Source organism: Pseudomyrmex gracilis, unplaced genomic scaffold, assembly GCF_002006095.1.
Source record: "Pseudomyrmex gracilis isolate BER0280 unplaced genomic scaffold, ASM200609v1 scaffold_1, whole genome shotgun sequence".
Classification (NCBI taxonomy): Eukaryota; Metazoa; Arthropoda; class Insecta; order Hymenoptera; family Formicidae; genus Pseudomyrmex; species Pseudomyrmex gracilis.
Window position 1 is genome coordinate 1,344,451 of NW_018020585.1, and position 27,728 is coordinate 1,372,178.

Sequence of the window (27,728 nt, forward strand, 5' to 3'; positions counted from 1 at the left end):
AGGCCGCGCGGCCGAGGTCAGTGCCCCGCCAAGGCCGCGCGGCCGAGGTCAATGACCCCGTCAAGGCCGCGCGGCCGAGGTCAATGACCCAGCCAAGGCCGCGCGGCCGAGGTCAGTGACCCCGCCAAGGCCGCGCGGCCGAGGTCAGTGACTCCGCCAAGATCGCGCGGCGGAGGTCAGTGACATTACTGTAGTATGTATATAATACATATAATATAAAGTATAATATTATAAATATATAATAAATTATATGTATAATATGTATTATTTAATGTTATATATAATATAAATTACTTCAATATAATATAAATTAATTCAACCAATCAACCAATCGGCAACGCGGAAAAGAGGCAACAATAGATGCAATACAATCGGCTCCAAAACGCGCACTTCGCGGAACACATGCATTTTTTTATATAGATTTTAATAAAGGTTTTGCATAAAGTTATTTTTACATTAAGAAAAATCACAAATATTATGCTATATATAGAAGTAAGCTTCATATGTTGAGTGTCTTTCAGTATCCGACCGCATGAGCTAAATTTGGGATTAATTCGTTTATTTACCGTCTATTTAACGTTTCTTGTACGTTTCTGGCTTTACTCTAGATATATATGTCATGTTGTCTCGAGAAAATTCATGGACTGCGGGAATTGCTGCATTCTTGTCGCATGACAAAACTTTCAAGTATGTTAATTGATTTTCAAAAGAGTTTTCTAGAGAATTGTGAGAATAGCTAATTACATCTTCATTGTATAAACAAAAACCGCAGCAATGTGAGAATTTAGAAATAATATTATTAATATATAATAAAAAAAATAATTACATACATATAACATGTTACTACAGTGTTGCAGAAATTATAGCTATTTTGTGCTTGTTAACAATACCGTCTCGGAATGATAAAATGAAAAGTAAATAACGGTCGGTGAGAAACAGTAGCTTTCATAGATAAAATTCAGTTTTATATCTCCGTGAAGTCAAAGAGATTTTATACTAGATCAGCTCTGGGTTAACAGACTTTCGCGCTAAAACGTCACGAAAATCATTCCGCCGCTGAAACTCACGCCGGCGTGCTCACACATACGTCATCTTAGCGTACATACATCATCCCTAAAGGTTGCAATGTTTTCTCTACCATTTCTCCTCCTCTCCGCTTTTCTACCACCGAGGGCACCGAGATGGTGGAGGATACTAAATACGCTACAGCGTTAGTACGCGCTGGTGGGGATATCCCGAGTAATGCGACGGGTGGGAGAGCAAATGCCGTGCTACGGAGAGAGACGGTATTCGGTGCTATGAAGAGAGACCTAATCGGTGGTGGGGAATGCCTCAACTACGCATGACGCGGCGGAGGGGAAGAAATACGTGAGAGCGAAAGAGAGTAGCTTGAAGTAGCGTAGGTTGATAAGGAAGCAGCATGTTGAGTAGAGGGGCAATGTCTACCGAAAGCGTAGCAATCGGTCCACAATTCGGTGCGGTGCTCGTTGGTTGTCGCTTCGTACGTAAGGTGCTGGTAGTGCGGAAGGTGCAGGGACATTTCTTACATGCATTCTACATACAGTGATGCCCCGGAGAACTTACCTTACATGACTGTTATGCGAGATAAAGAGCGGTGTGTTTTTCAGAATTCTCATTGATATCTGTGTATACACACACTAAAATTCAGCGCGCGTGTCCCTCATCTGTACATCACACGCTGATCTGGAAATTACACAAAGGTCCATCAAAAGAGAAACAGAAACTATTATATTGTCAGTGTGACACTGCACAGAGTGCAAGACACAAGTGTTTTTATCATTAGTTTCATCGCACTGAAGTTGGTCTTTAGTTCGGTCACTCTTCTTCGTCAGTTTTTTTTTTGACAGTGTCAGTTCTTGAATATAAACACGGTTTTTGCTGGATTTTCATCTCTCAACCTTCAGAAAAAACGAAAGGCCTTTTGTTATTTTTATCTCCGGTACAATTCCACGGAAGAACAAATAAAACAAAACGCAAAGGTAAGCTGTTATTGTTTTAAATGCGAGCGAGTGACAGATTGGAGTAAAAAGGAGCAAAATATATAGTTATAAATATATATTGTTCTTATTATTAATAGTATTAGGTTATATTATTAGTAATGTAATAAATTTCAAATCATTACCGAATATGTCATTTTTAATTCACAGGACACTGATGAAGACTTAAAACAAAAGTCGAAACGTTTGTATTATTTTGAAATTCAATACATCTGCACAACACCTAGCAACTAGTTCAATAACGCCTCATCATTTTATATTTTTTGATAATACATTTTTTTTTTAAATTGTTTTTCGATCTTTTGTGTATATAAAAATATTGACTTTTACTCCAAGTGTGGGAACATACGCTGTTCCTTCTCAGCGTAATCATCAAAATCGTACAGCATTGTCCTCCATCTCCTCGTCTCACGTCGCGCCATAGTCTTCTTATAAATATGACCACCAACCCGTGTTATAGATACGCGCGCACAATTCGCACACACAATACACGTTGTAAAGAGAATGGTGCTGCGTGCTTGTGCACATGCACGTAACAGAACCACACTCTTCTACACGGCTCTGATTATTAACGAGTTATTACCGCGATACTAATTAAGTTTAATCGCAAGGCCGCCCGTTCGTTAAAGTTAATTGCACGATCGACCACGGCCCACGCCATTAATTGCGTCGTCCTGCTCGTTGCTTCAACGTGCGAGCTTTTATAATGGAATACTTACGTATTTTTGTTTGCGGTTGCGGAGTGGCGCGAGCGCGCGAAAACAACACAGATTCCTAAACTACGTCGCGATTCTCGCGCGTTACAGCGAGTTTTTTTCTTTACGCGGTCATTGCGAGCACCTTGCATAGAAAATCAGTGTTGATACTGAAAACAGCAAAATTTTTATTTTAGAAGCTACGCTAAAAAAGTTTTTTTGCGTACTTGTTTCTCAAAAAATAAAAAAAATAATCTAGATTTCACAATTGTCATAATCACACATTATGAAATTAAATTTAATGAAACTAAACGCAACAAAAGAAAAACAGAACGAAGTTTTTGCGCGCCTACGTGCAAACGAGATACATTTTAGACACACAAGGTTTTTTATTCATAGAGAAAACTACGCATGCTTTTCTTGTAAATTAGAATATGTCTCCTGTAGACTTTTTTTTTTATTATCTTCATATTGCTCTCTACTATTGACAGATCAGCTGTAGATAAGAGAAAAAAGGGAGGGGATATAGGACCGACCTTAGTAATAGTATGTTTACTTAAATTAATGTATATGTTTATCACAACAATTTTTCAAAGAATGTTCTCTCATATCGTATTGCGTACAAAATATATTAGGTCTTATCAGATTGTTATTGTTAAACATTTTTTATTTGTAGGGTCTAGGACACACAAAAAAAAATTGACTTATATTCTGATATGAGATCTATTTTGAAAAATTACTTGCGATACATTTTTCGGTTCTTACAAAGATTTCAATGCAAGAAATTTATAAAACACATTCTACTTATCTGGTTTTATATTATTCAAAACAAAATTAATTGTTAAGTATAATTTAATGGCAATAAAATTATAGTCAATACTTGTTTTACGAAATGCTTATCTTGTACATTTGTTTTATCTTAAATTTCTTCAACAAAACAAAAACGTGAGGTCGATATAACGTTCTTTACATTATTTTAGTGATTTTTTAAGTCAAACTTTTAAAACATTTCTTGAAATAAATATCGAGTATTTTAACAACACTCGAAGAAAATATTTTATAATTTTCTTGAAGTGCTGTTGGAAAAAAATTGTTTGCAAATAATCGGATAGCAGTATGATAAAATCGTATATGTTTTACATATAATTTTGAGCATTTACAGAAATACAGCATACGACACTTTGATAATTTTTATCTGTGTATTGGTAACTGGCAATGATACATCGTGTATTAAACGATTACAAACATGATGTGGCTACAATTTTTCTTGTTTTTGATTTGTCATCGCAATTTTATAGTCTATGATCGAGATTTGCACATTAAGTAATCGTTCTTGTTTATCGAGCAAAATACGCGTTGCATATGCGTGTTGCAATTTCCGGCTATGTTCACGACTCTTCAATAACTTTATCATTTAATTGCTATTTTGTTTACGAAATATCTATTACTATTTCTACTTTATTACTATTTCTGTCATTATCAGCGGCAATTACACTATATTATAACACACTAAGAAATTTCTATAAATAAAATAATTCTACAGTTGGTTTTGGTCTAAATTTTATTTTCATGAGTAATCTAAAACTTCCCCATGAGTAGTCTGAAACTTTTTATTTATTTTTTTTTTTTTATATACTTTTGTCTTCCATATACTTTGTCTTTTATATACTTTTGACTATTTGCGTCTAATGTTCGTTTAGACATTGAATATCAATTTGTGAAATATTATCTGTATAAATTTTACAGTGAAGTTTATCTTTTGAATTTGTGAATATATAAAACGCGTTTGTTATTATTTTAAGTAATATTTGTAAAATTGTATTATCTTTTATTAGCAGTTTTAACGCTCTGTATTTATTAGTGCTGCTGCAATTGTGTGTGTACACGCCTACATGACTTTCTTCTACAGAATATGAGGTATCGATAGATACGTGAAATCATAGAACTTCGCGGAGCCATAGAAATCACGGAACTTTTAGAGGTTGAATGGTTGCGCGACACGACAGTAGGTATATTTTGTGCGTGCATACTCGTGCGTGCGACGTGATCAATAAAGCGGTCTGTGCAATACACGAACACAACGACATGCATACTTATACGCGCGCACACATCAAGAGGCACACGCGCACGATACAAACGCATTCGCGTAGAAACCTAAACCCGTAGGTCTCCACGGAGATCCCGTGGCGTTGTCTCGTGACGTATTATCCGGTCGCGTCATACATTTTTGATAATTTTGTGTGCGTACATGAAAAAAGAATTAATGTGATATTTGTTATAAAACAAATAGACAAATTGTTTTAAAATCCAACTTTTTTTTAACAGATATAGATAGGAAAGAAATAAACATTAGAAAGAAAACAAATTTACATACAAATAAATAAAAAAGTTAAATTTTCTAAGATGTACATTAAAATTATCCTCCGGAATTATGCGATTTAAAATTTCGTACGTTTTGTGGATATAACAAGAAAATTAATACGAACACTGAGTCTCCGAGAATTTTATTTAAGCTCTGATTCACCTTCCAATTTCATTCACCCGCTGTCATTCAGCGTAATTAATTACTTTCCTTTCTGTGTCGGCGTGTCAGTCAAAATATACTAGATTTTCGCATCAAAACGACAGCCGTTATCAATCACGCGTGTAATGAATACACGGATGATCGATACGGTATTAAAAAATTTCAAGGATATAAATTAGATTAATATTTTGCGCACACGGACATTTTAATTGATACATAAACAGCTTTTTTCTGTAGTTCTGTAGATGAATACAATTTTGACAATGTAATTTATACGAGAAAACTGCAGTGTGCAACAGTCTTATTTCAAAATGCGTGTTTCTCTGTACATCGACGAACAGCTGCAGTTCAGCTGTATTGCTATTATTACTCACGATAATAATAGTAAGTTAAATTTTCTATACGCAAATTGCGTGCGCAAACAAACAAGGTTTTCTAGAACCGAGCTGAGCTCTTTTTCTTTTGTATTATACATTCTGTATTGTGTACTTCGAGCAAAATTGTATTCTTCGCATTAATTGATGTTGCGTTATTGTCATCAGCGTCACAATCAATAATAATGACATAAAATAATAACGATATAAAATAGATTCTGTTATAATCATTATTATAATTCGTACTTATGTAATTATTTAGAAAAAATATAAAAATTACTTTACCGTTAAATTACATAGTTTAACGATTTTCATTAAACTCAATACATTATCTATTCACTTTCAAGTGATTCAATGCGAAGTATGATGACATAGTCGTTATTTTGTCATGCATTTACGCGAGTTACGCCATTCCTTTGCGCGTAGTTAGGTCAATTGCGAGGGTTAAAGTCTTACATTCTTTTAAGTCATACTTCGTATTTGCACTAATAATAAGTATATTCGTACTTCACTTTCACGCACACAATCGTGCTTCGTAGCAAACCTGCTGATTTGTAATAGTGAGCAACATGGCGCCACGATAATACGCAAAATCGATGTCTCGAGAAAGAAAAAAAGAGAGAGACAGAGAAAGAGGCAGAGTGTGTTATACGGATTTATAAATACGACGCTTGGAGACAAGCGCGCGTGAGCGGCCTCTTTTCTCGCTCTCTCGCCCTTCTCTTATAATACCTGCCGATTAATCTACTAGGCACGAAATTCGTGGGAGTAAACAAGATTTCTAAACGTACTGAGACAAGACATACAACATCATAGACGTACGAGAGCTTTACCGCGTTAAACTGCGTTCACTTTCTCCTCTTCTCTATCATCCCACGGGCTTCCCGTCATGTTTTTGATAAATTCGATACGAAGCTTCCTGGGCATAGAACAAAGAGAGAAAAAGAGAGAGAGACACAGAGAGAAAGAAAGAGAGAGAGAGAGAGAGAGAGAGATAGTGAGAAGAAGAGAACACGCGGCTCGGACACATAATTAATGTACACACGTGCATTCTTCTGTAATGCATGCGCGTGTAACGGAGGGTCAAACGGATCGACCCGAGTTGCAATGCGCATGTATAGCTTCACATTTGTGCTCGATCCTCGTTAACAAAATAATAAAATAATTTAATAAAATAATTTGTTAATCACCATCCTATTTGTTATCATATATATATATATATATATATATATATATATATATATATATGTCGCCATCGCGCGTTTACTTTATTCCCTCGTTTCTATTTTGTACCTGCCTCGGTCGTTACTCGAACGCGACACGAGTTTGTTTGTTAACCATTGTGTACACTTACGAATGTTTAAAGAGGATCTTCTAGACCGGAAGTTGCTGCGTTGCACGACGACGCACATGTGTTTCCAAAAGAAACCAAAAGTTTCCTGTAATTCCGATTTGAATGACGAAATTGATTTTGTTGCTTTAACTTCATTTCGTTCAACACGGTCAGCTTTAACATCGATACAAATAGAGTACATATGGCCAAAAATTAAATTCGCGTGTGTATCTGAATTTTTACATGACGTAATAAATTTCTTGCGAATTTTATTTAAATAAATAAAAAAACGCAAACGAGAATTTATTCTTTTGTTTCACATTTTTTTTGCGAATATTTCATGAACATTATTGTGTTCGGAGGATTAGCGAAAATCATTACGACAGTAGGTAGAACCAAAACCCCCTTGGTTCCGCGTCTTTACACATGGCAGCTCCGATGGTTATTTGATCGATACGAACCCTCAGAGCTCCGCGCACTTTTCATGGTGTGCACGGCTACCCTTTTATTAATGACTGACTCATACGCATCGCGATAAGCTGATAGTGACGACCGAACGTTCGTTACGCACGAGAGAGGAAATAATCATTCTTTGAGATTACGCTTGCACGAGCATGTAACGGAAAGCCTGGAAAAAAATTAGGACCAATAAAAAAAAAAAGCAAAGAACATACGATAGCATTTTCTTTGCTTGAAAACTATTAAAATTATATAAATATTAAACAATATTTATTTTTTAACAATGATGAATATAATGGTATGCAATATTAATTATATGCAACATTAATATTAATTACGTAACAAATATTTTAGTTATACAAACAGTTTTGTGTTTTGCAATAAATCGAAAAGTTTTATCTACTTAAATGATATATATTATATGTCGTGTGTGTACCTATTCTCTTGTGTTTTACGTCTTGCGTGTATTTTAATTGAAAAAAATGAATTATTTGAATAAATAAATATTGTTTTCAGTAAAATTATTTAATTCATTTTTTTCTATCACGAAATCCATTAAAACTTTTTATACTCACCCAATATATAGCATTCTTATATCACCATTTTTATCCGTTACCGATATGAAGCTGTGTGAACTGTAATTTTGTTTTCCTCATAAACATTCATAGATTAAATAATATGAGTCATATCTTTTTACAGAACAAAGGTTTGATTTTTTTGTTCAAGTCGTCATTATATAACTTCCGGTATGCATACATATTTTTATGTATATATGACTTGTCTTCTATCACCTTTCTCTTGCTCTAAGCATATTTATTCTCACTCACCTTCTTTTTTATAGTTTATGTCTGACATTCATTTTATTTGTACACACTTACTTGCACATTTCATAAAACTCTCACTGTAAAAACGCTTGTGAGAAAAAACCTTACATCATACGTAAAAAAAAATTGTTAACCACACTATAGTATATGTTAACTAAGTAATAACTTATTTTTTATTTATTCTAATTTATGATCTATATTTTATTAATGATTACGTTTTTATTCTACGCAACGCATTACCAGAGCGTTGAGTTCACAATATTGAGCAGTATCTCATACTTTTGCGCCTCTATTGTGTGTAATGTTTATAGAAACTGAAGTGTACTCTACAGTTACACCCACGTTAACGAGAGTTAACTCAGACAATTTGTAATATAATAGACTACATTTGCTGAAAAGGCATACAATAATAACAAAAGCGAATGACGATTTAAAGCATATTGTATCTTTTCTCTCATTGTCTTATCTCTTCATTGGATTATCTTTAAATATGTGTACGTACGCGCGATATTTGATCCCGCTCCGTTATCGAAAATGTGGTCGGAAAATCAGATCAATTATCAGAATACATTTATTCGAATTTTCAACTGGAAGATTTTGAAAAATTTTTTTACTGGTTATAAAGTTTGAGACATATTTGTTTGAAGTTATACATCGTGCATTAAAAATCCATATATTTTATATGCTAAACTTATATTTTACAACTCGAATGCAATTTTTCGTTATTGACATTTCAACAGATATTTCAATAAAAAATATTCTTTTTAATATTAGTATCTGTTGGATAGGTAAAATTATGGTTAATGAGTTAAATTCGATTCTTTCAATATTAAAGACAACATCTTCGCAACATGACAAAAGCAATGAATTTGACTGCTCTAAATTACGAGCTTATATTGTCTTCGATAAGATATCGATTTTATCATTTGTACAATTTAATTAAGCCACGAATATAATTTTGCAGCTTCCTTGTTTGGAATTAATTTAATAACAGTGGAAGATAATCGCGTGATATTTATTAAATGTATTCATTAATTATTGACACTATATAGAAATCGGAAACCGTTTGAAGAAGTTGCATATTGGACATAAAATTAACATAAATGTTGCGTTGATTACTCAATTTATTCAATTACTAAATTTCACCGATCGTAATCTTTTTCTGTTAGTTAATTAAATATATTATTATTCTGCATGACTGATAAATAATGACAAATAATAAATCACTTTAAATAAAAGTTGATCAATGTGTGTTTTATTGTGTGTGTGTGTGTGTGCTGTGATAATTAAAAATCAACATAAATTCACGAAAAATTGCTTCGATTTATTAACTTTTCCCAACAATTACGTCGCATTACGTGCGCGAGTGCGCGCGCGCGCGACATGAATTATTTAAACACTCAATTTATATCTCTCTTCGACGCGATTAACTCGTCGCCAAACTATCTCGTTCGAAATTTTGCATGACGCCAATCAATCGTGTCTCTTCGTCATTGTATCACAAATTAGCGCCTAAACAAGATAATTAAGATAAGAGAAAGCGCGCGTGGTGGGAAACGTCGCGGCGTGTTACATGACGCCTAGCGTCGGCAAAAACACTGCAAATTAACCGAATTATGGAAGCGACGCGTTTGCTAATGATTTATGCGCGACAATGCGCCGGTAATTGCCACCGTGCGCGAACACGCGGTCTCTGTATGTGTGCCCAACGATTAATTAATGAATCGACGGGCACGAGATTGCGGCCGCGAGATGATGTACATATATTCGTCACGGTCCGATGGTGGGAACGACGAACGAGCGAAGAGAGGAGGTGGAGGAGGAGAAGGACGAGGGGAGGTGGGGGAGGGCAATTGTCGGTGGGCAAACTTTGTCGGTGATATATGCCGATGCCGTTGTTGAGGGACTGCCGGATATCGAACTATAATCTGGCGTAAGTGGTGGAAGGGACGTGATAGCGTTGCGTGATTTGCAGCGGCGGGCATTATTTGAGTGATTTAATTGCAATCATTGAATTAGCAAATGCCAATATTGTTTATAATCGCGGGATGAATCGATAGGCGCCTATTGAAATTGCAGTGCACGAATCAACGCTGAATATTAGAATTTCATCGAATTTATTTCTTTCATATACGGCGCAATATAACAGTCGTTGTACACGTTAATGTTCTCCCGGAACGCGCCACGCGGTGCTCGACAAATATTAAAATTCACTTTCGTAAAATTCACTCTCAACAGTGATAAACTCTATTCGATATTTTTCAATAGACAAAGCCGGCATTTTCTCTTTGTTTTCACGATGCGCTCGATATTTATCGCTAACTGACATTCTCCGGATTCGTCCGAAGATTCGTATCGAAGTTTTGTTCGAAGGGTTTGCTCGCTGAACTTGTTAGTTTCTTCATAGATTATAGTTTTTCGTTTCTTCTTCGTATAAGCTCGATTTTTTGAACATTAGGACCGGCAACCGCAATGAGAAAAAGAGATGTATATCTTCGGGACCTCGTGTATATACACACACGCGTATATATATAATATATAGTATGTGTGTATATATCGTGTGTAGTATACTACATGTGTGTAGTACACAGACAAACGTAAGCGGAGCAGTACCTGCTTCGGGACTGAAAAGGGATCCGAAGGAAACGTAGCAGCTGGCCCGATAATTGCGCCCAGCAATATTATTAATGGTCCCTAGATTTGCTGTATGGGACTCTCAGGTAACAACGCGTATGCTTGTGCGTGCCTGCGCAAGTTAGAGGTCCACGAAAAAGTGTACCTCATGTAACGGAGAACACAATGCCGCTATTCTCAATGCCGGATGCGCCGCTCGCTGACTTAAGTCTGTGCCTACCGCGGATTGATGCAGAATTTCTTTGTACACTGTATCTAGTTGAAGTGCGAGTACGTGCTTCACACATGTGCATTGCGTTATTTCGTGTCGTCAAATATTCTCAAGGCACTCGTTGAAACATAAATTCTTTTTTCCCATATACGTTATAAAAGTTCTGTTTTTTGCTAATAATTAAAAAAAAAGAAACACGTTTTATTATTAATGTCTCGCATGTAACTCCGAACTGTGTCAGTAATGCACATTTGATGCACGGCAGCTCAAGCGAATCGAACGAAGAATCGCGAAAAAAATGATAACGATATTTCGAAATATGCAACTATTGTGAGTGACAATTTTTTTAGAAAATTATGAACAGGTTTTGTCATTTCAACGCTTTGAGAGCCTTTATCCTATCCGCTTTAGTAAAATGAATCTACATTTGTGAAGTATATTGCAAGAACTGGATCTTTTTAGGGCTTAACTTTGTCTTTTTGAGTTATCGTTTTACTTTGTAGGAACAGGACTCTATAGACTACCTAGACTTGAAACTCATATTATTTTTCCAAAACTATTCTTACCTAAATATTAAATGTCTACTTATGGGCAGGTTTTTTAGAAAATCCTAGATTTTAACAGTCAAAACGACAATTACTTTTAAAAGTACATTGTACTTTCTTGAACATGTTCCAGTGATTTTGAAAGGTTTTCGACGTTTTTTTTTTTTTTGAAAGGGATTTTTTATTGTAAGTAAGAAAATATACAGGAAACTGAGTAAGTAATAAATGACTAAAGGTCTAAAGTTTCTTTTTTGTTACTAGTAAAATCCGTTTCACTGCTTCGATCGTAAAGGGAAATTAGAATTACTATAGAGATTACTATATCGAAACTAATGCATTGATCTTAATTTATAATACGTTTAAAGTCGTTTTCTACAGTAATACAAGAGAATCTACTTGTATATCTACTTTCATATATTCGACTTAATAATATTTGATCAAGTTTTATAAAAAATTTTATAAAAACATTATGTTACATAAATCATAAACTAGAATTGTCGTGAAATATACATATACGCGAGCATTTCTCTTAGAGAACAAATTCCGTTTCTCAAAGAGATTGTCGCATTATTCCGCGGAACATCCCGTGCAAATTCTAACGGTCTGAGGATTTACCCCAAGAAAGTAAGATGAATTTCCTTGTCGGAGGGTCCGTGAAAAGAAGTGGCTGCCAGGATGTTTATTTTCGACACAAACGAAATGCGCGCGTACACGCCTTACCCTACGACGACGTATACCTTCGTTACCGCACTTGACAACCATTAGAACGCTTTCCAAAAGTAATATTATTAAAATAATATAACGCGCGCTCTCAAATAATATATTTAAAAATTTATATTTTCCTAGAAAATTCAAGTTTCTTCCGTTTTCTGCGAAAAAAAGCAATGCTTCGTGTATAAACAAGTATTTTAAAAAGTGGAAATGTTAAGTTTTTCGATTTATTGGATTTTTAGCCAATTAATATTAATTACTCTTTTCATATAAAATTTATAACAGAGAGATTTTATATGCATAATATTTTATATATATTAAAAATATTTTATAATATATTTCATGTTATACGTGTGTTTTTGATATTTGTACGATTATTCATGAAGAACACTGTAGATCTCCCTCGTAATACGAGTACGTCCTGCTTTTCTTCTCTCAACATTTCACATTTTTCGTTGGTATCTTTCGTGCACTACCCTCGGATATAATGTACGCATACACATTTGTGCCCATCGACGCACGCAGTACATGAAAGGGCGTTCGTAATACGAGCCTCGTTATAGGATTTCCTGGACGCGAACATGTGCGTCTGTAAAGTGCACTCACGCACTCACCATATGAAAATACGTTTTCACTTTCGATTTGCTGCGAAACCTTCACCGATAAATTCCGTTCTTTAATGTAGACACATTATATGCATACTTACCTATATATTTTACAATATGTGCTACCTGCTTTTTACCGACAGAATAAAAATGCATCAAAAACTATAACTTCATTAAAAATGATAATCTATTGATAAAATTAAGATTTAAAAATTATGTTTCTGATTGTTAAGGTTTTTATAAGCTTAATAAAATATTTTTTATTAACAATAATTTTTATTTTTAAGTTGTTATAAACAATATTTTGTCTTATATTTTATTGCAAGCAATGGTTTCTCAAGAACACACATTAAACAAGCAACTAATCACATTTTCAAGAACTAAACACGGTTTAATGTGTCGAAATCCATTATATTTTTAAAATGTTTGATATTGTTTTTTCGGGATGAACTGTGTAATATTTAAAATCGATCTTTTTTTATATTTCTTTTCTCGTTTATCGTACGCTCTTTTCGATAAATATTCCGCATGCATACTTTATTTCGCTTTTGAACTGGCTGGAGGATCATACATACAATGTATAAAAGCACGCAGTTTATATAACACGACACACAGAAGTACTTTATGCAAAAGAAAAACTGTCGACACGTCAAATCACGCCGATTACTATCCGGTATTACTCCACAAACAACTTTGTGCTCTTTGCCGATAATGCGCGCAAAAGCTATGTTGCAAAAAGCGCTGACGATCAAGTATGAAATGAATGCAAATGATAATATACATATCACATGCATACATATATACGTAGTACGCACGCTGTCCTCGACACGTGTGATGAATTTTCTTTCGATTTGCTTTATTACGCAATTATAACTTCTCATTAATTTCCGCTCGTTTTCTCGTCGAAAAGATACATGTATCTCGTCACGCTTCGCGTTATTCCTCGTAGTTACGTTCAGATCGAATTCTATAACATCAGTGATTAGATACATTAGTTTTATTTTTTTATATATTTGAAAAAAATGAACTTACTGTTTAAACCACTCGAACACATTTCGCTCTATTAAAACGTATATTTAGAAATATATTTATAAAGAGGGGTAGAAAAATCGATACTTGAATAGTGTGCAACAAGTTTTTGTTTTAATTTCAATCCTTAATTTATTATTTACGTAAATTCACTGAGCAACGCGCGTTTTGCATAGAAAAACAAAAATCTTTCGAAAAACTGTTTATTGTAACTACAATTTTTTTTTTTAAAGAGCTTACTTTATTCAATTGCTTGATTTCATACACTAAGTATATTTCGTTTCTTCGCGTTCAGTGCGAGGAGTGAGAGCGACAAGAATGTCAAGAATGGAGACAGTGGCGTGCGCGCGCGATGAATCCGTGCGCGATTCTACTTGCCCAGCAAGTATTCTGCTATTCACCTCGAGTGGGTAGCCCGGACGAGAAGGAATAGAGGTTTCCCTCGGGAGTGGCGAGAGGGAAGAGAGGCAAGAGAGAGGGAGACTAGAGCCACACCTCGAATTCGCGGCATGCTTGCCGTGGTACGTACCCAATCTGAAACTCGTCTTGATCTATTCCGGGTATATCTGCATCCCGCTTATGCACGCGTGCAATTGCGCCACTTATGCATGTGCGTGCATAAGTGGACACTCGACTGAAATTCCAGGAGAAGGAACGCGACTTTCATGCGATCTCGCCGCTGCTACAATCAGCAGCTCGCGAGTTAAATAAAAAAAAAAAGCGCACTCTTACACTTTGCGCTTAAACTTTATAAATCTGCGAAGTAGTGGAGACGTTTTTGCAAAGTGGGATTTTATTTGTTTATCACATATGCACATTATTTATTACATGTACATACCTCTATATATAGAACTTGATTACTCGTATATTGTATTATATATTTTATTCAAGGTATTAAAGCGTGTTGTCATGAAGCTGTCATGCAATACGATTACTTAACCACCGAAATTAGCCGATTACATCACCTTGAGAGACTTTTGTAGTTACCGCGATAAATTCTACTCGGCCGATAAACAACACATTATTTGCGTCATGACAGATTTTTACTCGTGATATAATATTGGTTTCTATTAAAATTTACTACTTTCAAAATTTATATTTTATTTACGCATTTATCGTACATCAAATTTGTAACACTCTTTCTTGTGAAGATGTCATAATTATTATATTTACGTAAAGTTGTTTACTAAAGTACGGATCTTAGATCTCTCTTGGAAACTTCGCGCATATTATGTACACGCGATCTCCGATTTATTCACATTTTACGAAGTTCTCTATTATATTTCACGTGCAAGACGCGTTGACAAATAAATGTGAAAACGCGAATAAACTAGATTCGCGAAATAACGTATTTTACGGATCGTTTGCATCGTAAGAGTGGCACGATTGTGAGCACGGGGAATTTCTCGCCAATTGCGCATCGATCCTCGTGAATGAAACGCGTGAATAACGCGAGAATGTCGAACGCGGATTATTGACGCGGAATTAAAGTGTGCAGTTATTGTCGGCTTACAAAGTGGTAAATTTACGTCGTAAATAGGATGACATGTAGTAACTATACAAAATGCGCGCGCCTCGCTTATAAACCCGCATCATCCGTTGATGAACTTGGTCGTCTCGATGCGCTCACTGAAACGCGTTTGTTTTTAATCGATCGTCGATTTGTGCTCTTTTTTTCTAAAGTGATGTAAAATGTAACTTCCGATATAACGATTAAAAATTACGATTACGTCACGTGTATTTTTTTTATTGCAATTACACTTACGTAATTGTTACAACTGTAGCAAAGAATTACGCGAAATAATTACGAACAATAATTGTACATGATTACAGATTATGTAACTGTAATTTTCAAGCGCAATTACTTCGTTCAATCGTTTGCCATAATTCACCTAATGTAATGTCAATAAGTAAATAAGTAAATTCAATTACGATTATATCGTCAGCGTCGTAATTTTATTACGACTTTTTTTTTTATCGATTAACGCTGCGCTCTGTTTTCTCCCCGTCTCCCCGCTTCCTCCTCATATTCTCGCTATCTTGCAAATCCTCCGTGCTCGCGATAAAAACGCAGCATTCTGCAGCAGACTGACTGATAACATGTCCCACATTGCATAGAACGAGCCGGTGAGATAAGAACGCATTATTTACGCTCAGCGTGCAAAGCTATTGTGCTACGTCATGCGTTTCACTATTTTGTCACGTTGCATCTAAACGGGAAAATAAAGCCTCAGAATAAGGATGGGACTTAAATATCACGACGAAGATTCGAGATAAATAATAATCTCTTTTGCGGCTTGGTGTGTATCGGTTTGATCTTTAGTTTTTTCATTTTTTTTTCCATCTCTATATTATAAGTTTCAAGTACACATTTGTATCTATATTTACATTTACGTTTGTACAATTATTTCTTTTTGTCGTGCGGTTTTTTACATTCTCACCTTGCACGTGCATGTCGATAAGAGTTTAATGTGCAAAGAGTAAAACAAATCCGCTGAACGTGATCCTGGTTATTAACCACGTCTTTAGGCTGAAATCCTAGACAAGCGTGTCGAGTAGCTGCTAAGGTTAACATCTCAAGTGTGATGTCGTATTTGATAATGTTCGTCACGTCAAGGTTCGTCGTCTACGTGGAATATTTAAGGTGTTCCTTGCCTGCTGCTTGCATTTGCTCGCGCGCGCGCGCGCGCGCTTCAAGTGCAGTTTATGCGTCGTTACGTTACAGCTGAGTTATCGAGCAACTCAAGTATAAAGAGAACTCATGAAGATAATTTATAGAATCATGCGTGGAACTCGTGACAACAATTGCAGCCGCGATCAAAAGATGATTGTGCTCTGATATTGATTTTTGTTTCTAAACATATCAAAACTTTTTATCTCTAAACGTGCGTAAACTAATTAGACTGAAAAATATTGGTTAATTGTTCTTGCGTTCTTTTTTCCGGGAGAGAGAAAGAGAGAGAGAGAGAGAGAAAAGTTTAGTTTTTCCGCCAAATACACGACGTCTGTTAATTTAAGAAAGAGAAGAAAATTATATTTTTTTTCTTCTGACAGAGAGGACAAAACGCGTAAAGCGCAACGAATTTCTTTTAACAATATCGTTTCCGGACACGCACGTTATCTCAAATATCAGTCGATCTATCGAGATCCCATCAGTATTTTCATTACTAAACGTCTTCTAATTGGCCGGCACGAGATCCACATCCGATCGCGGAGCGAGAACGGCGCGTTATTACAGGGTCGTCAACCTGGCGTTTATACTGTGCGATCAGAGGAAACACGCGCATCGTGTGGTGTGTACATGTGAGACGCGCACGCGAGCGCGCACAAAATAAATTAATACCGCTCCTATATGCGCCCTTACGCATATAAAAGCGTCTTAACGATCCGACTTATCGTGTATGTGTGTGTGTGTGAACTTAAACTTTGTTTCCCGAACGAAAATTATGGTGCGCGCGGCGAGTATCCGCGATAAAAATCTTCGCGGATCGATGAAATTATTATTTTATTATCCTAACGCTCGTGTATGTAATTGTAAATGCGGACGCTGAGCGCACAATTTTTGTTCCTTATTTATGGATTTTATCACACGAAATATTAATTTAATTTATGACCTTCTTTCACAAATGTGTAAATCAAAAAATTGACAAGTTTGTTGACTCTCAGGTATCTTGAATCACGCGATATTGAACATTTCTGTAATTTCTTTTACGATGTTTTTAACTCGCGCGCGGTAAATCAAGATTTGTTTTTTTTTTTTTTTTTTTTTTTTTTTTTTTTTTTTTTAACACGCCTCGATGCCCGCTAGTCAATTTCGCGCAATGGATTTCTCAGGATAATTACTAGAATCTCTTCGTCAATATTCAATCAGCGCGCATCCGCATACGAAAGGTTCCAATTAAGCGGGATGCTATTATCTCTCAAAATTACCAAACACTTAACGCGCTCTTGTCGTCGCACATAGGCGGCTATTTGTGTATGGTGAAATGCGTGCGCGCGCAAAATGCTCTGCGTGCGTTAAAAGGTGAAAGTCATTTCGCCGACATTGTTAGTTCGGTGATGGCGCGTTGTACTGTGTCGGGTAGTGATATTGGTGCGATGGTTAACTCATTATTATGCTATCTGGACAATCGTCATTCAATTATTACTCTCGGTAGTCCATCTCACCGCGTAATTGCGCTCAATGCGCAAATAAAACGGCCGATTATTGCGTTGCATGAAATTCAACATATGCAAATTGTTTGTGCGCGCGGTCGCGTTATAAAGCAAAAGGGGGATGAACGAATATCAGACTTTGCTTGCTCGCGATACCGTATCGTCGAAAAATATCGCTGATAGACATTCTCTGCTGAATGTTGAACGCGCATGGATTGTACGTATTTCTGACGATCGCTATCGGAATGTGAAATGATCGCTGATTCACGGGAGACTCCGTTGCGTCAATCGTTCATGTATTTATTTTTGTGAGTTTGTTTATTAACGCAAATTCTCTTTTCTTTTCTCAGCACAACTTCTATAAAATGAAACACTTACAAAGTTTATTTCGCAGCAAGATATGATAAAGATTAATGGTTTTGGTATATTTGGAAGACCTGTGTAGCAGAATTTGTTTAAGAACAATCCTCGAATCGAGTTCAGCTTCGAGTTGCGTTAAAGCACAAACTTTGTCTTCAGCATAAACCGTTTCTTATACCTTCCCTGTTGATAGGCGACAGTAAAACGCAATGACAGTAAGAGAGAGCTAGTATACAAGAAAACGTTAAGTAAAGATAATAAAATAATAAAATTTTATTAAAAGAGATAGAGAATGTTGAAGATAAGCTACAACTTTCATGTAATATTTTTAATAAACCAAATATAACAATAGGACATTACGAAATTGCTTATTGCGCTCTTCCCACGGCAAGTTTATTCGCAGACAATAACACCGAAATAATTAAACATGTTAATAACTTAATTGAGTTTCCTTACAAATAACAATAAATATGTAAAAGTATGTAATTAATCGCTCAGGCAATATAAACTTGAAAACAACAAATTAATTCCGTCTCATCCAGTCTATATTTGTTTTTTTTTAACTACGGTCGCGGTAATGGAACCGCGAAAATAGATTATCCCTAAAAAGCGTAAGAAAGAGAGACTAACGATGATCATTAAGGATAATAAATAATGTATGAGAAAATTAAATTGCAAATGACTCACGGCGCTTGCTCGTCGATTTCGTTGTTTCTTTACGTGACAAATCAGCCGATTTTCGTCCGACGGCTGGTAAATCGCGCAAAAATTCAACAAGGAGAATTCACGGGATTTTCGTTGCGAGAGCGGGTATATATTCGCTTGCATGTGCGCGCAAAAAACGACTGCGTTAATGACGGCTATCCCGAGCTTTACCGCCAGGGTTCATCGATCATCGCTAACGACATATGCAGATCGCGCGCGTTTTTGCACGCGCGGAATATTTCTTTGTATACGCACGTCGTACACAATGATATGCAAAGCACCACACAGTGATCGGGTTTTGAAACGAGAGAGCAGATAAATACGTCTCTCGATTTTTCTTGTAAAGATAATAAATTCGTCATAATTGATTCTAAATATAGTTATTAATCATGCATTCAAAGTACCGTTATGCACATAATCTAAATAATTACTCTTAAAATATAATTTATACTTCAAATGCTAGTATCAATAATTCATCTTGTACTCTATTTCTCAATATTGAAGAATTCGCAACTTTCTATCTATTTTCATACGGTCGAGACATGCATCTCCTGTTTGCCACTAAGAAATTTATTGTTAGTACCCGCCTCTGGCGCAGTTACGCGACACTCAGGAACAGCCTGTAGGTTCGATTCTTTCAGAACTACAAAGTAGTCACTAAAAAAAAAGGAATGCCGAGACTACAAAACAAATTCAAACTCACGAATTCGAAACTTTAATTAGTATTTACTGTAACCGGTTTTGCACATCAGGTATCTTTTTTTCTCTGTGATTTTTTTCTATTTGTAAAATGTTTCAGAGAATATGAGAATAAATAACTCAGTTATTTTAAAATATATTTATTGAAAAAATATTATTTATATATTATAGAAACTAAAGTGGCTGTTCTAACATTATACTGTCTTTGTTGAAAAAATATGCACACGTGCAAAAGAATCGGAACAAAATTGTTACTTTAATAAATAGATTCACATTTCGAAGTTGCGCACAATCTCGGAATACATAATTATGATAATTTTCCATCAACTCAGACACTGAAATTGTAATATTTACGGTTTGATGCGCTGCACGCTGGGAATCGTTTGCGCCAGTGGTGTCGATCGATCGGTCGAAATATATTCCTCACCACGTTCATTCATACCGCTGGCTGCGATGGAATGCTGTGCAGCACGCACACACATACTACATGCGTGACACGCTCTGTTTTATCTTTTCCCGATTGCGATTTTACACATTTCACAAGCCGGAAACACCTGATCGAAAGAACGCACGAGATGGCGAAAGTGGTTCTACTCTTTTTCTCTGCTTATTTTCGCGGTAAAAAAATCGTGTTTTTTTTGTACTTTGTAATTATATTGTTTTGTGTACTTGTATGAATTCTAATTTACATTAAAACTTATAATATTTTTATAACATTTTATAATATTTTTCATAATTTTCTGTAAATAAACAGAAAGATAAAGTTTTAATATTTGTAATTGAAGCTATAAAACGCTGTCTTAATCTAAGTATAAATAATAAAAATTAAACATTTTTTTATATTTACGTTTCAAGAAATAGTATGTAATATCATTTATATATAAAGAAAAGACTGAGAATTACAGCGAGTTTTGAGAGAGAAAAGAGAAATAATATTGCGTTGTTACTACTCTGACATTTGTGCAGTAATATATCTGTTACGTCTCCGTAATTATATAATTTCAACTTGTATTGTCGATAAATTAATATTAACGCGCGAGCCAACTGCGTTATTTTTCAAAAATCGAGTTCCTGAGTGGTTAATTGCCTGCTGTTGGTTTTTTATCGATTTCTTATACATGATTGTGCGCCGAATTGAACACATAATCGGCGATGCGAAGATAAATATTCAAGTACAAGTTGTTGTATTCGCATTAATGATGTACGCGTCAGAATTTAGATTTATTATTTTGCCGTATAATAAAGATTCGGTCGTGAAGTAAAATGCATCGTTTGAATTTTATTGTAGAGCGACAAATGGAAAAACATTTCGCGGATTCTAACGCTTTCCTGGTATACGCTTGCAAAATCGCGATTATTATGTCAGTTTCATAATACGCGTAATTGCTCACATACTTTTCTTGCGCTATGTACTTACAGTTCAATATATAAAGTATAAACAACATTACATCAATCAATTGGCGTATTTACGCACGATATTACATATTGCGCTTAATCGTTTAGTCGTTTGCATTAACATATTTTTTACAGAAATTTAGATACACTAGAAATAAAACAAATCATTTGAGAAATTTATATTTGCAACATTTATCAGATGTAAATAAATTAATTTTGTTTTTTTTCGTTGATGGTATGCAATTTTATGATCACTTATATATGTATAGTCGAGAGAAACTAATGATATGGACCAAGATATATGAGATGTAATAACACGTAGGAGATATAAAAATGACATATCTCTCGATGTGTCTTAGATGAAATTTCTTCGCGATCGATATTACGTACGAAATGTCCTCTCTTCTAAACAAGTATATAAGTTAAAATATACGTGAGTGAATTGTGATATCTGTTTTTATATAAATTTTCCACCACATATTAGAGCGTCGAATTATAATAGCGGTTGATTTCATAATGCGTAATTGCCTCGGCTTGGGCGCTTTTCATTCTCGACACGTAGGTACGCCGCAATTGCACTACATACGTGCGGTTGCAATGTCTTTCTTTCTGTTTTTTTCTTCTTTAAAACTACGCTGCATTATTACGTGATATCTCGAGTCGCTTGTTTACAAAAGCGTGTGTATACACGCTGTATATACGCGGAAACGCGAAACAACGCGACCCGTTATCAGCGAAAGAGATCGGGCTATTTTCATAATTAAAATCGCAAAGACGATCGTACATTGTACATTACGGATAAACACAGCCAAGCTTTAAGCTTCCCCTGATAACTGCCGACCGATAAGCATCGCGCGAGTCACGAGGAGTTCGTTTTTAAACGGTGACTAAATTGGTGGAACGTAAAACCAAAGGGAAAGAGGTTGGGAGGGACTATTGTGCTCCGCGCCCGCAGAGAGACGGTACATAAATCCTCTACGTTTTATCTCCGCCGACTTGTGAATGAATTTCCGCGTAAAGTACAACGGTCGCGTTAAGACTTTACGCTTCCCAACAAGCTTTATGAGTATTACGAGCTTTAATATTATCGCGTTTTGTGTGGGCATCTGTGCGGCAAATAGCAGAAAACCGTACGAGAAATTTCGTTCTTTATAAAATAGGAAATTTTATGTTTTATTTAACACCTCGTGGACTGACTTTCAAAACAGTCCACTAGTTGGACTGACTGGGTCTTTAAAATTGAAAAAATCAATATTTTTTAATTTTTCTTTTTGAATAAAAAATTTAAAAAAATGAGACGATTCTGCGTCGATCAAAAAACCAAATTGAAAAAATCTCTAGTAAGTCCAACGATATGTCCGTGTCACTTCACAAGGAGAATAAAATGTGTATGTGTACTATATTTTTTGTCTTTACGTATGGAAACAAAAAATACTTTATCGATGATCGGAGAGGTTTACCTGCTCAATGAAATTATTTGTAGTGAATTATCATCAGGAACTGAACACACAAATATACGCATATATAAACGTAAATATATGTACGTAAGTAAAGAAAGAAAGGCAGATTTAAATTTTCAAATTTTTTTACAATTGCGACGTGTAAATGTGGCGCGCAATAATCGACGCGTGTGGATCGGTGAACATCGTGATTGCATTACGGTAATTGATGTAAAGAAACATTTACTGGCGATCGTAAAGTCAAATGATTGATGATTAGTGGTACTTGTATACAAAAAATAACACGTTGATTCTCTTCCGCGTATGTGACACAAGTTTATTAAAAATAATTTCGTCATGGTAATAATTTCGTCGCGTATAATCGCATGATTGTATAACGCACGTAAATACTTCGATAGAAGTACATTATTCTTTTTTGTTTTTATGTTGATTTCAACATAATTTGTTTTTAATTGATTTCTCGAGTCGTAGTAGTTCCTTAAATTATTCGAAAACGAATGCGTGCAATTTTCTATATAAAATCTGTTCTAAAACATTATATACTACAAAACATTCTTTTTTACTACAAAAACTTTTTTCTCCAAAATGTTTTTACAAACTACAAAAAGTTCTTTCTCTATAAAACTGATTTACAAAATATTATATATTACAAAACATTCTTTCTCTAAAAACCTGTTTTACAACAGAGAGAAGTGATATCAAAAAGTATCATCAAGTAAACGTTTGTACGTTATTATATTTAAAAAATTTTTAATTTTTAATTTTCTACTTTATAAAGTTAAAGTATATAGTTTATTAATTTTTAAAATTTATTAATTTTTACTTTTTACTTTATATATACTACGGTAAGATTACTGACAGCGGTGGGGTAAATGACCTCGGTCACGTGACTGCGGTGGAGTCAATGACCTCGGTCGCGTGACTGCGGTGGGGGTCAATGACCTCGGTCACGCGACCGCGGCGGGGTAAATGACCTCGGTCGCGTGACTGCGGTGGGAGTCACTGATCTCGGTCACTTGACTGCGGTGACATATTATATATACATAAAGTTAAAGTATATAATGTGTACTTATTTTGTGCAAGGTTTTAAACCAGTTTATTGAAAAAAGTTATATCGGAGGCGATGCAAAAAAAATTAATAGTTACAATAATTTTTAATTGAATGTTCGGAGAATGTCAGAAATATAGATAATAAAATGTGCTAACAATAAATATTTTGTTATCAATTGTAGTAACGAAATATCCAATTCTAAGCAAGTTTCGTCTCTTCATGAATTGCTATTCTGGCATGCAGGATATACAAGCTGGATATATTTTGAGTCAAACGAACTGACGCAAAATTAATCAAATCGGCTAATACGTCAGTCGAATGTTCGCATTTACTGTTCATTCGATAGATGCGTGTCCATCTTACCGTGTGCATTCTCTGTGTGCACAAAATACCAAACGTGAAAAATATTCTAAAGCGGATAGAATGTATAAAATAATTTTTAGTTATAAAGTTTTAATAAAAATCAAACTTCTTAATAATCTTGTTAATTTTTAGTTGATAGTCTATAATTTATATTGTTTATCTTTTATGATTATAGAAGAACGCAGAAGAAAAGAATGGGCGCGGTGTAATAGACGGGACAGAAAACAAATAGTGAACCAGAGGCCAAAAATCAGAAAATTAAACCAGCAGAAAATCTTGTGACAAGGACTAATCAGTTATAATATTAAACAGGCGCACAGACCAACATAAAAAGAGTTTATTATATCCATATTGTTTTGGTGCTGAATGTCTAAATGTCGAGATGTGGAAACGCGTTGTTGGCAAGTACAACAAAATCCAGAGGTAGACCCCTATTTGCCGATTGACACACGCCAACGTACGCATTATGCTTTCCGGTGTTTTGGTCGCGTACAGCGAGAGCAAAGTTTCAGACATTACGCCGATGAGTGCAAAACCAAATGCGAGTAATCGACTTTTTCGGGAGAGAAGGAGACTTTGAGACTTTTCTTATACATATACATAGAAACAATTTGGATTAATCCTGTAAACTGTGAAGCATAAGAGAGAATAAAAACAAAATTAGTTATAATATTTTATTTTCAATTGTCTTCCCGTAGAATAAATTCTCATCGGGGAAAGACGAAGATCGCAAGTACTAAAAACTATACTAGAAAATAAACCACTTCTTTGAAGAAACTTAACAAGTTAACGAAATAGTAGAGAATAACGAAAGAGTAGCACGACTAGTCTTACACTTTGTTAAGACAAACTAAACGGTAATGCACAGATCATTCTCTGAAAAAAGAAGAAGGAGCAAAGAAGTTCTAAAGATCGACAATATCACAGGTTGCTCTTGCAGAGAGGGAAGAGAGATACATAGAGATACGAGAAATACGTAAGTTTCTATTCTTATATATAACAATCATTAAATTAAAAGTTATAAAATATCTTAAAAAAGAGAAAAATTTAAAAATTTCTTTATATTTTATAAAATTTTTTACTAGATGTAAAAATGTGTTTAAATTTATATTTTTCCGATTCTTGTGAAATCATAAACAAATTCAATCATCGACGTAATCGCCATTGTCAATCAATTTGAGCCATTTATCGGATAGCTTATTGTATTCCGTTCGTAAGAGTTTAGTAGCTTAACGCGATAAAAAATGAAAAAATAAAAAACAGTTTATGACTTGTACATTTTTTTTAAAAAATATAAGTTTTTATTGTTTTTATTTTGTCTTCATATAAAGAACAAAAATGTTTGTGTCTGTTTAGAGTGTTCTTAAATTTTGTTTGCGTAAAAAATAAAGTTAGCAATTATTATTTATTTTCTTACTTATGCCGTTAATTCAGATGCATGAATATTGCTGTAAAGTATAGTTTTTAAGTAAGTTTAATGTATAAGTGGAAGTTAAGTGAAGTATAAATGGAAATTAAACTCTTCATTTACATATATACATATATATTACATATTATGTATTTATAATCTCTAACTTATCAAGTAAAATATCCTTGAATATTTTTTTAATAGCTTTTGTATTTACTATAAATTTTACGCTATTATAAACAGTAATAACATTGAATATCACATTATTATATTTTATTGAAATTTTCGTCGCTTTTAATTTTGGCGTAAACAACGTCTGTTTAAAAGTTTAACGGAAGATTAACGGCATAAATGTAAAAATATTTTATATTGAACGATCGCGCGCATACGCTAAGGCCGATTGCACAATTTCATTAGCGGTTTTACGAAGATAATACTTAATTTGATCGTTATAAACGTATTACGATTCAAATTTTAATCGTCTCTCCAATGAGAATCCATTATTAAAAATGTAACATATGTAATGCGTTCGTTACATATTTAAATGTTCGTGAACAATTGGTGAGTCAGTTAGCTAAATTAAAAATGTAATCTCTGATTCTTCTTAGATACTCTGCATAAGAGTTTTTATATCAACATCTGTGCACAAAGTAATAAGATTATAAAGATTTATTACAACTTTACTTGCACATAATGTACGAGCAAAACATTAAAATAAAATCTACAAATAAAATAGAAATAAAATTTCTATATTGTCGTTGTCTATGTTCTTTTTTCTTTTTTTTTTTTTGCACGTTTCTGAAAAATAGTCGAGGATCAATAAAATTGTTATATCTAAGATACATATATGTATAAAAAAATTATATTTCAAGATTAGCGATATATATACATATATAGCACAGAAATATAAAAAATAAATATTTAGAAATGAAGAAAGACATTATTTTATTTTCAGATAATTTCCCGATCAAGATTATCAAATATCAGTCGCAGTATATTCGGCGACGCGGTACATGCGGCAATGCAATCATCGTCTTCATTTACTCAAACTAATTGTTCATCACGTTTCCACATGGTACATATATTTCCGTCATGGCACAAGTAGTATGAAATCTGTCGACGCGGTGTACTTAAAGTTTCCCCTCTATCTTCTCTTGTTCGGTCCCTGTTTATGCATATTACTGGCCATAATACAAGGCGACGATCTACCTTGAAGCATCAAGCTTTATTCTAACATAGAATTTGCTAATTGTAACTTAACTCTTTGGCATAACTTCGGTTCCTGATTGCGCGTCACTAAATATTTTCGGAGAAAGACGGTACTTGCAATCAAATTATTCATCGGACTAAAAACCAAACGCGACGAAAATCAAGCGAGAGCGAAGGTGTGCCTGGAAGAAAAAATCAGATTGAGCACGATAACACCTCGGGTCCCAAGTTCCAAGGGGACGGACGCCATGGCGGCTTCTTCGTCCTTATCGAGTGCCGGAGAGACTCAGCAATACGCACTTAAGTGGAACGACTTCCACACCAATATCCTCAGTACGTTCCGGAATCTCAGAGATGAAGAGGACTTTGTCGATGTTACGCTGGCGTGTGATAACTGCAGCTTCACCGCCCACAAAGTGGTATTGTCGGCCTGTAGTCCATACTTCCGACAGCTTCTCAAGGTCAGTGTGGATTTGTTTTTCTTCTAAATTACCTTTCCTCAAGTTTTGTTTCAAAATGTTTTCCGTGAATGTTATAATTACAACGTAAATACATACTGAACGAAAAGAAAAGGAATATAACTTATAATAGAGGAATATAATTTTGCTTTAGTCAAGGCTGACATTGTAATCGCTAATTTTAGCATAAATTTGCAAAACCTGTTGGAAATTTTGCAACGGTGCATTATTAAATCACAGAGCCGAGGAGTGTATTTAGCGGTCACTGCATGTGCAAACGATGTGTAACTTGATCATAAAGTAGGAAAGTCGAGTCTGGGTCGTGTATGTGACAGAATGTATGTAGGAACACCAATACTTACGCGACGACGTAACGAAATCATAGCTGGTAATCGCGAACCGCACTACTTACACTCTTCACTTACGGAAACTGATATCTTCCTTCTCCGAGAATATCTGCGTTATGACTTAGTCGACAAAGTTTTTAATAGCCACTTCAACGC

The 27,728-nt window shown here is 34.9% G+C and overlaps 1 protein-coding gene across 6 annotated transcripts in view; it reads left to right on the plus strand.

Moving 5' to 3' along the window:
- Positions 1–1,434: 1,434 nt before the first annotated feature.
- LOC109852550 (protein abrupt-like) overlaps positions 1,435–27,728 on the plus strand; it is a 75,680-nt gene continuing 49,386 nt past the window's right edge. For 2 of the 6 annotated variants that reach the window (XM_020423803.1, XM_020423827.1), the window contains exons 1-3: positions 1,437–2,000; positions 24,326–25,126; positions 26,514–27,228. In XM_020423803.1, the coding sequence (XP_020279392.1) occupies positions 27,016–27,228 (213 nt within the window). In that variant the 5' untranslated portion in view covers positions 1,437–2,000; positions 24,326–25,126; positions 26,514–27,015. Of the gene's footprint in view, positions 2,001–24,325; positions 25,127–26,513; positions 27,229–27,728 lie in introns of all 6 variants that reach the window. The other 4 variants (XM_020423836.1, XM_020423843.1, XM_020423811.1 and 1 more) reach the window with 3 other exon arrangements.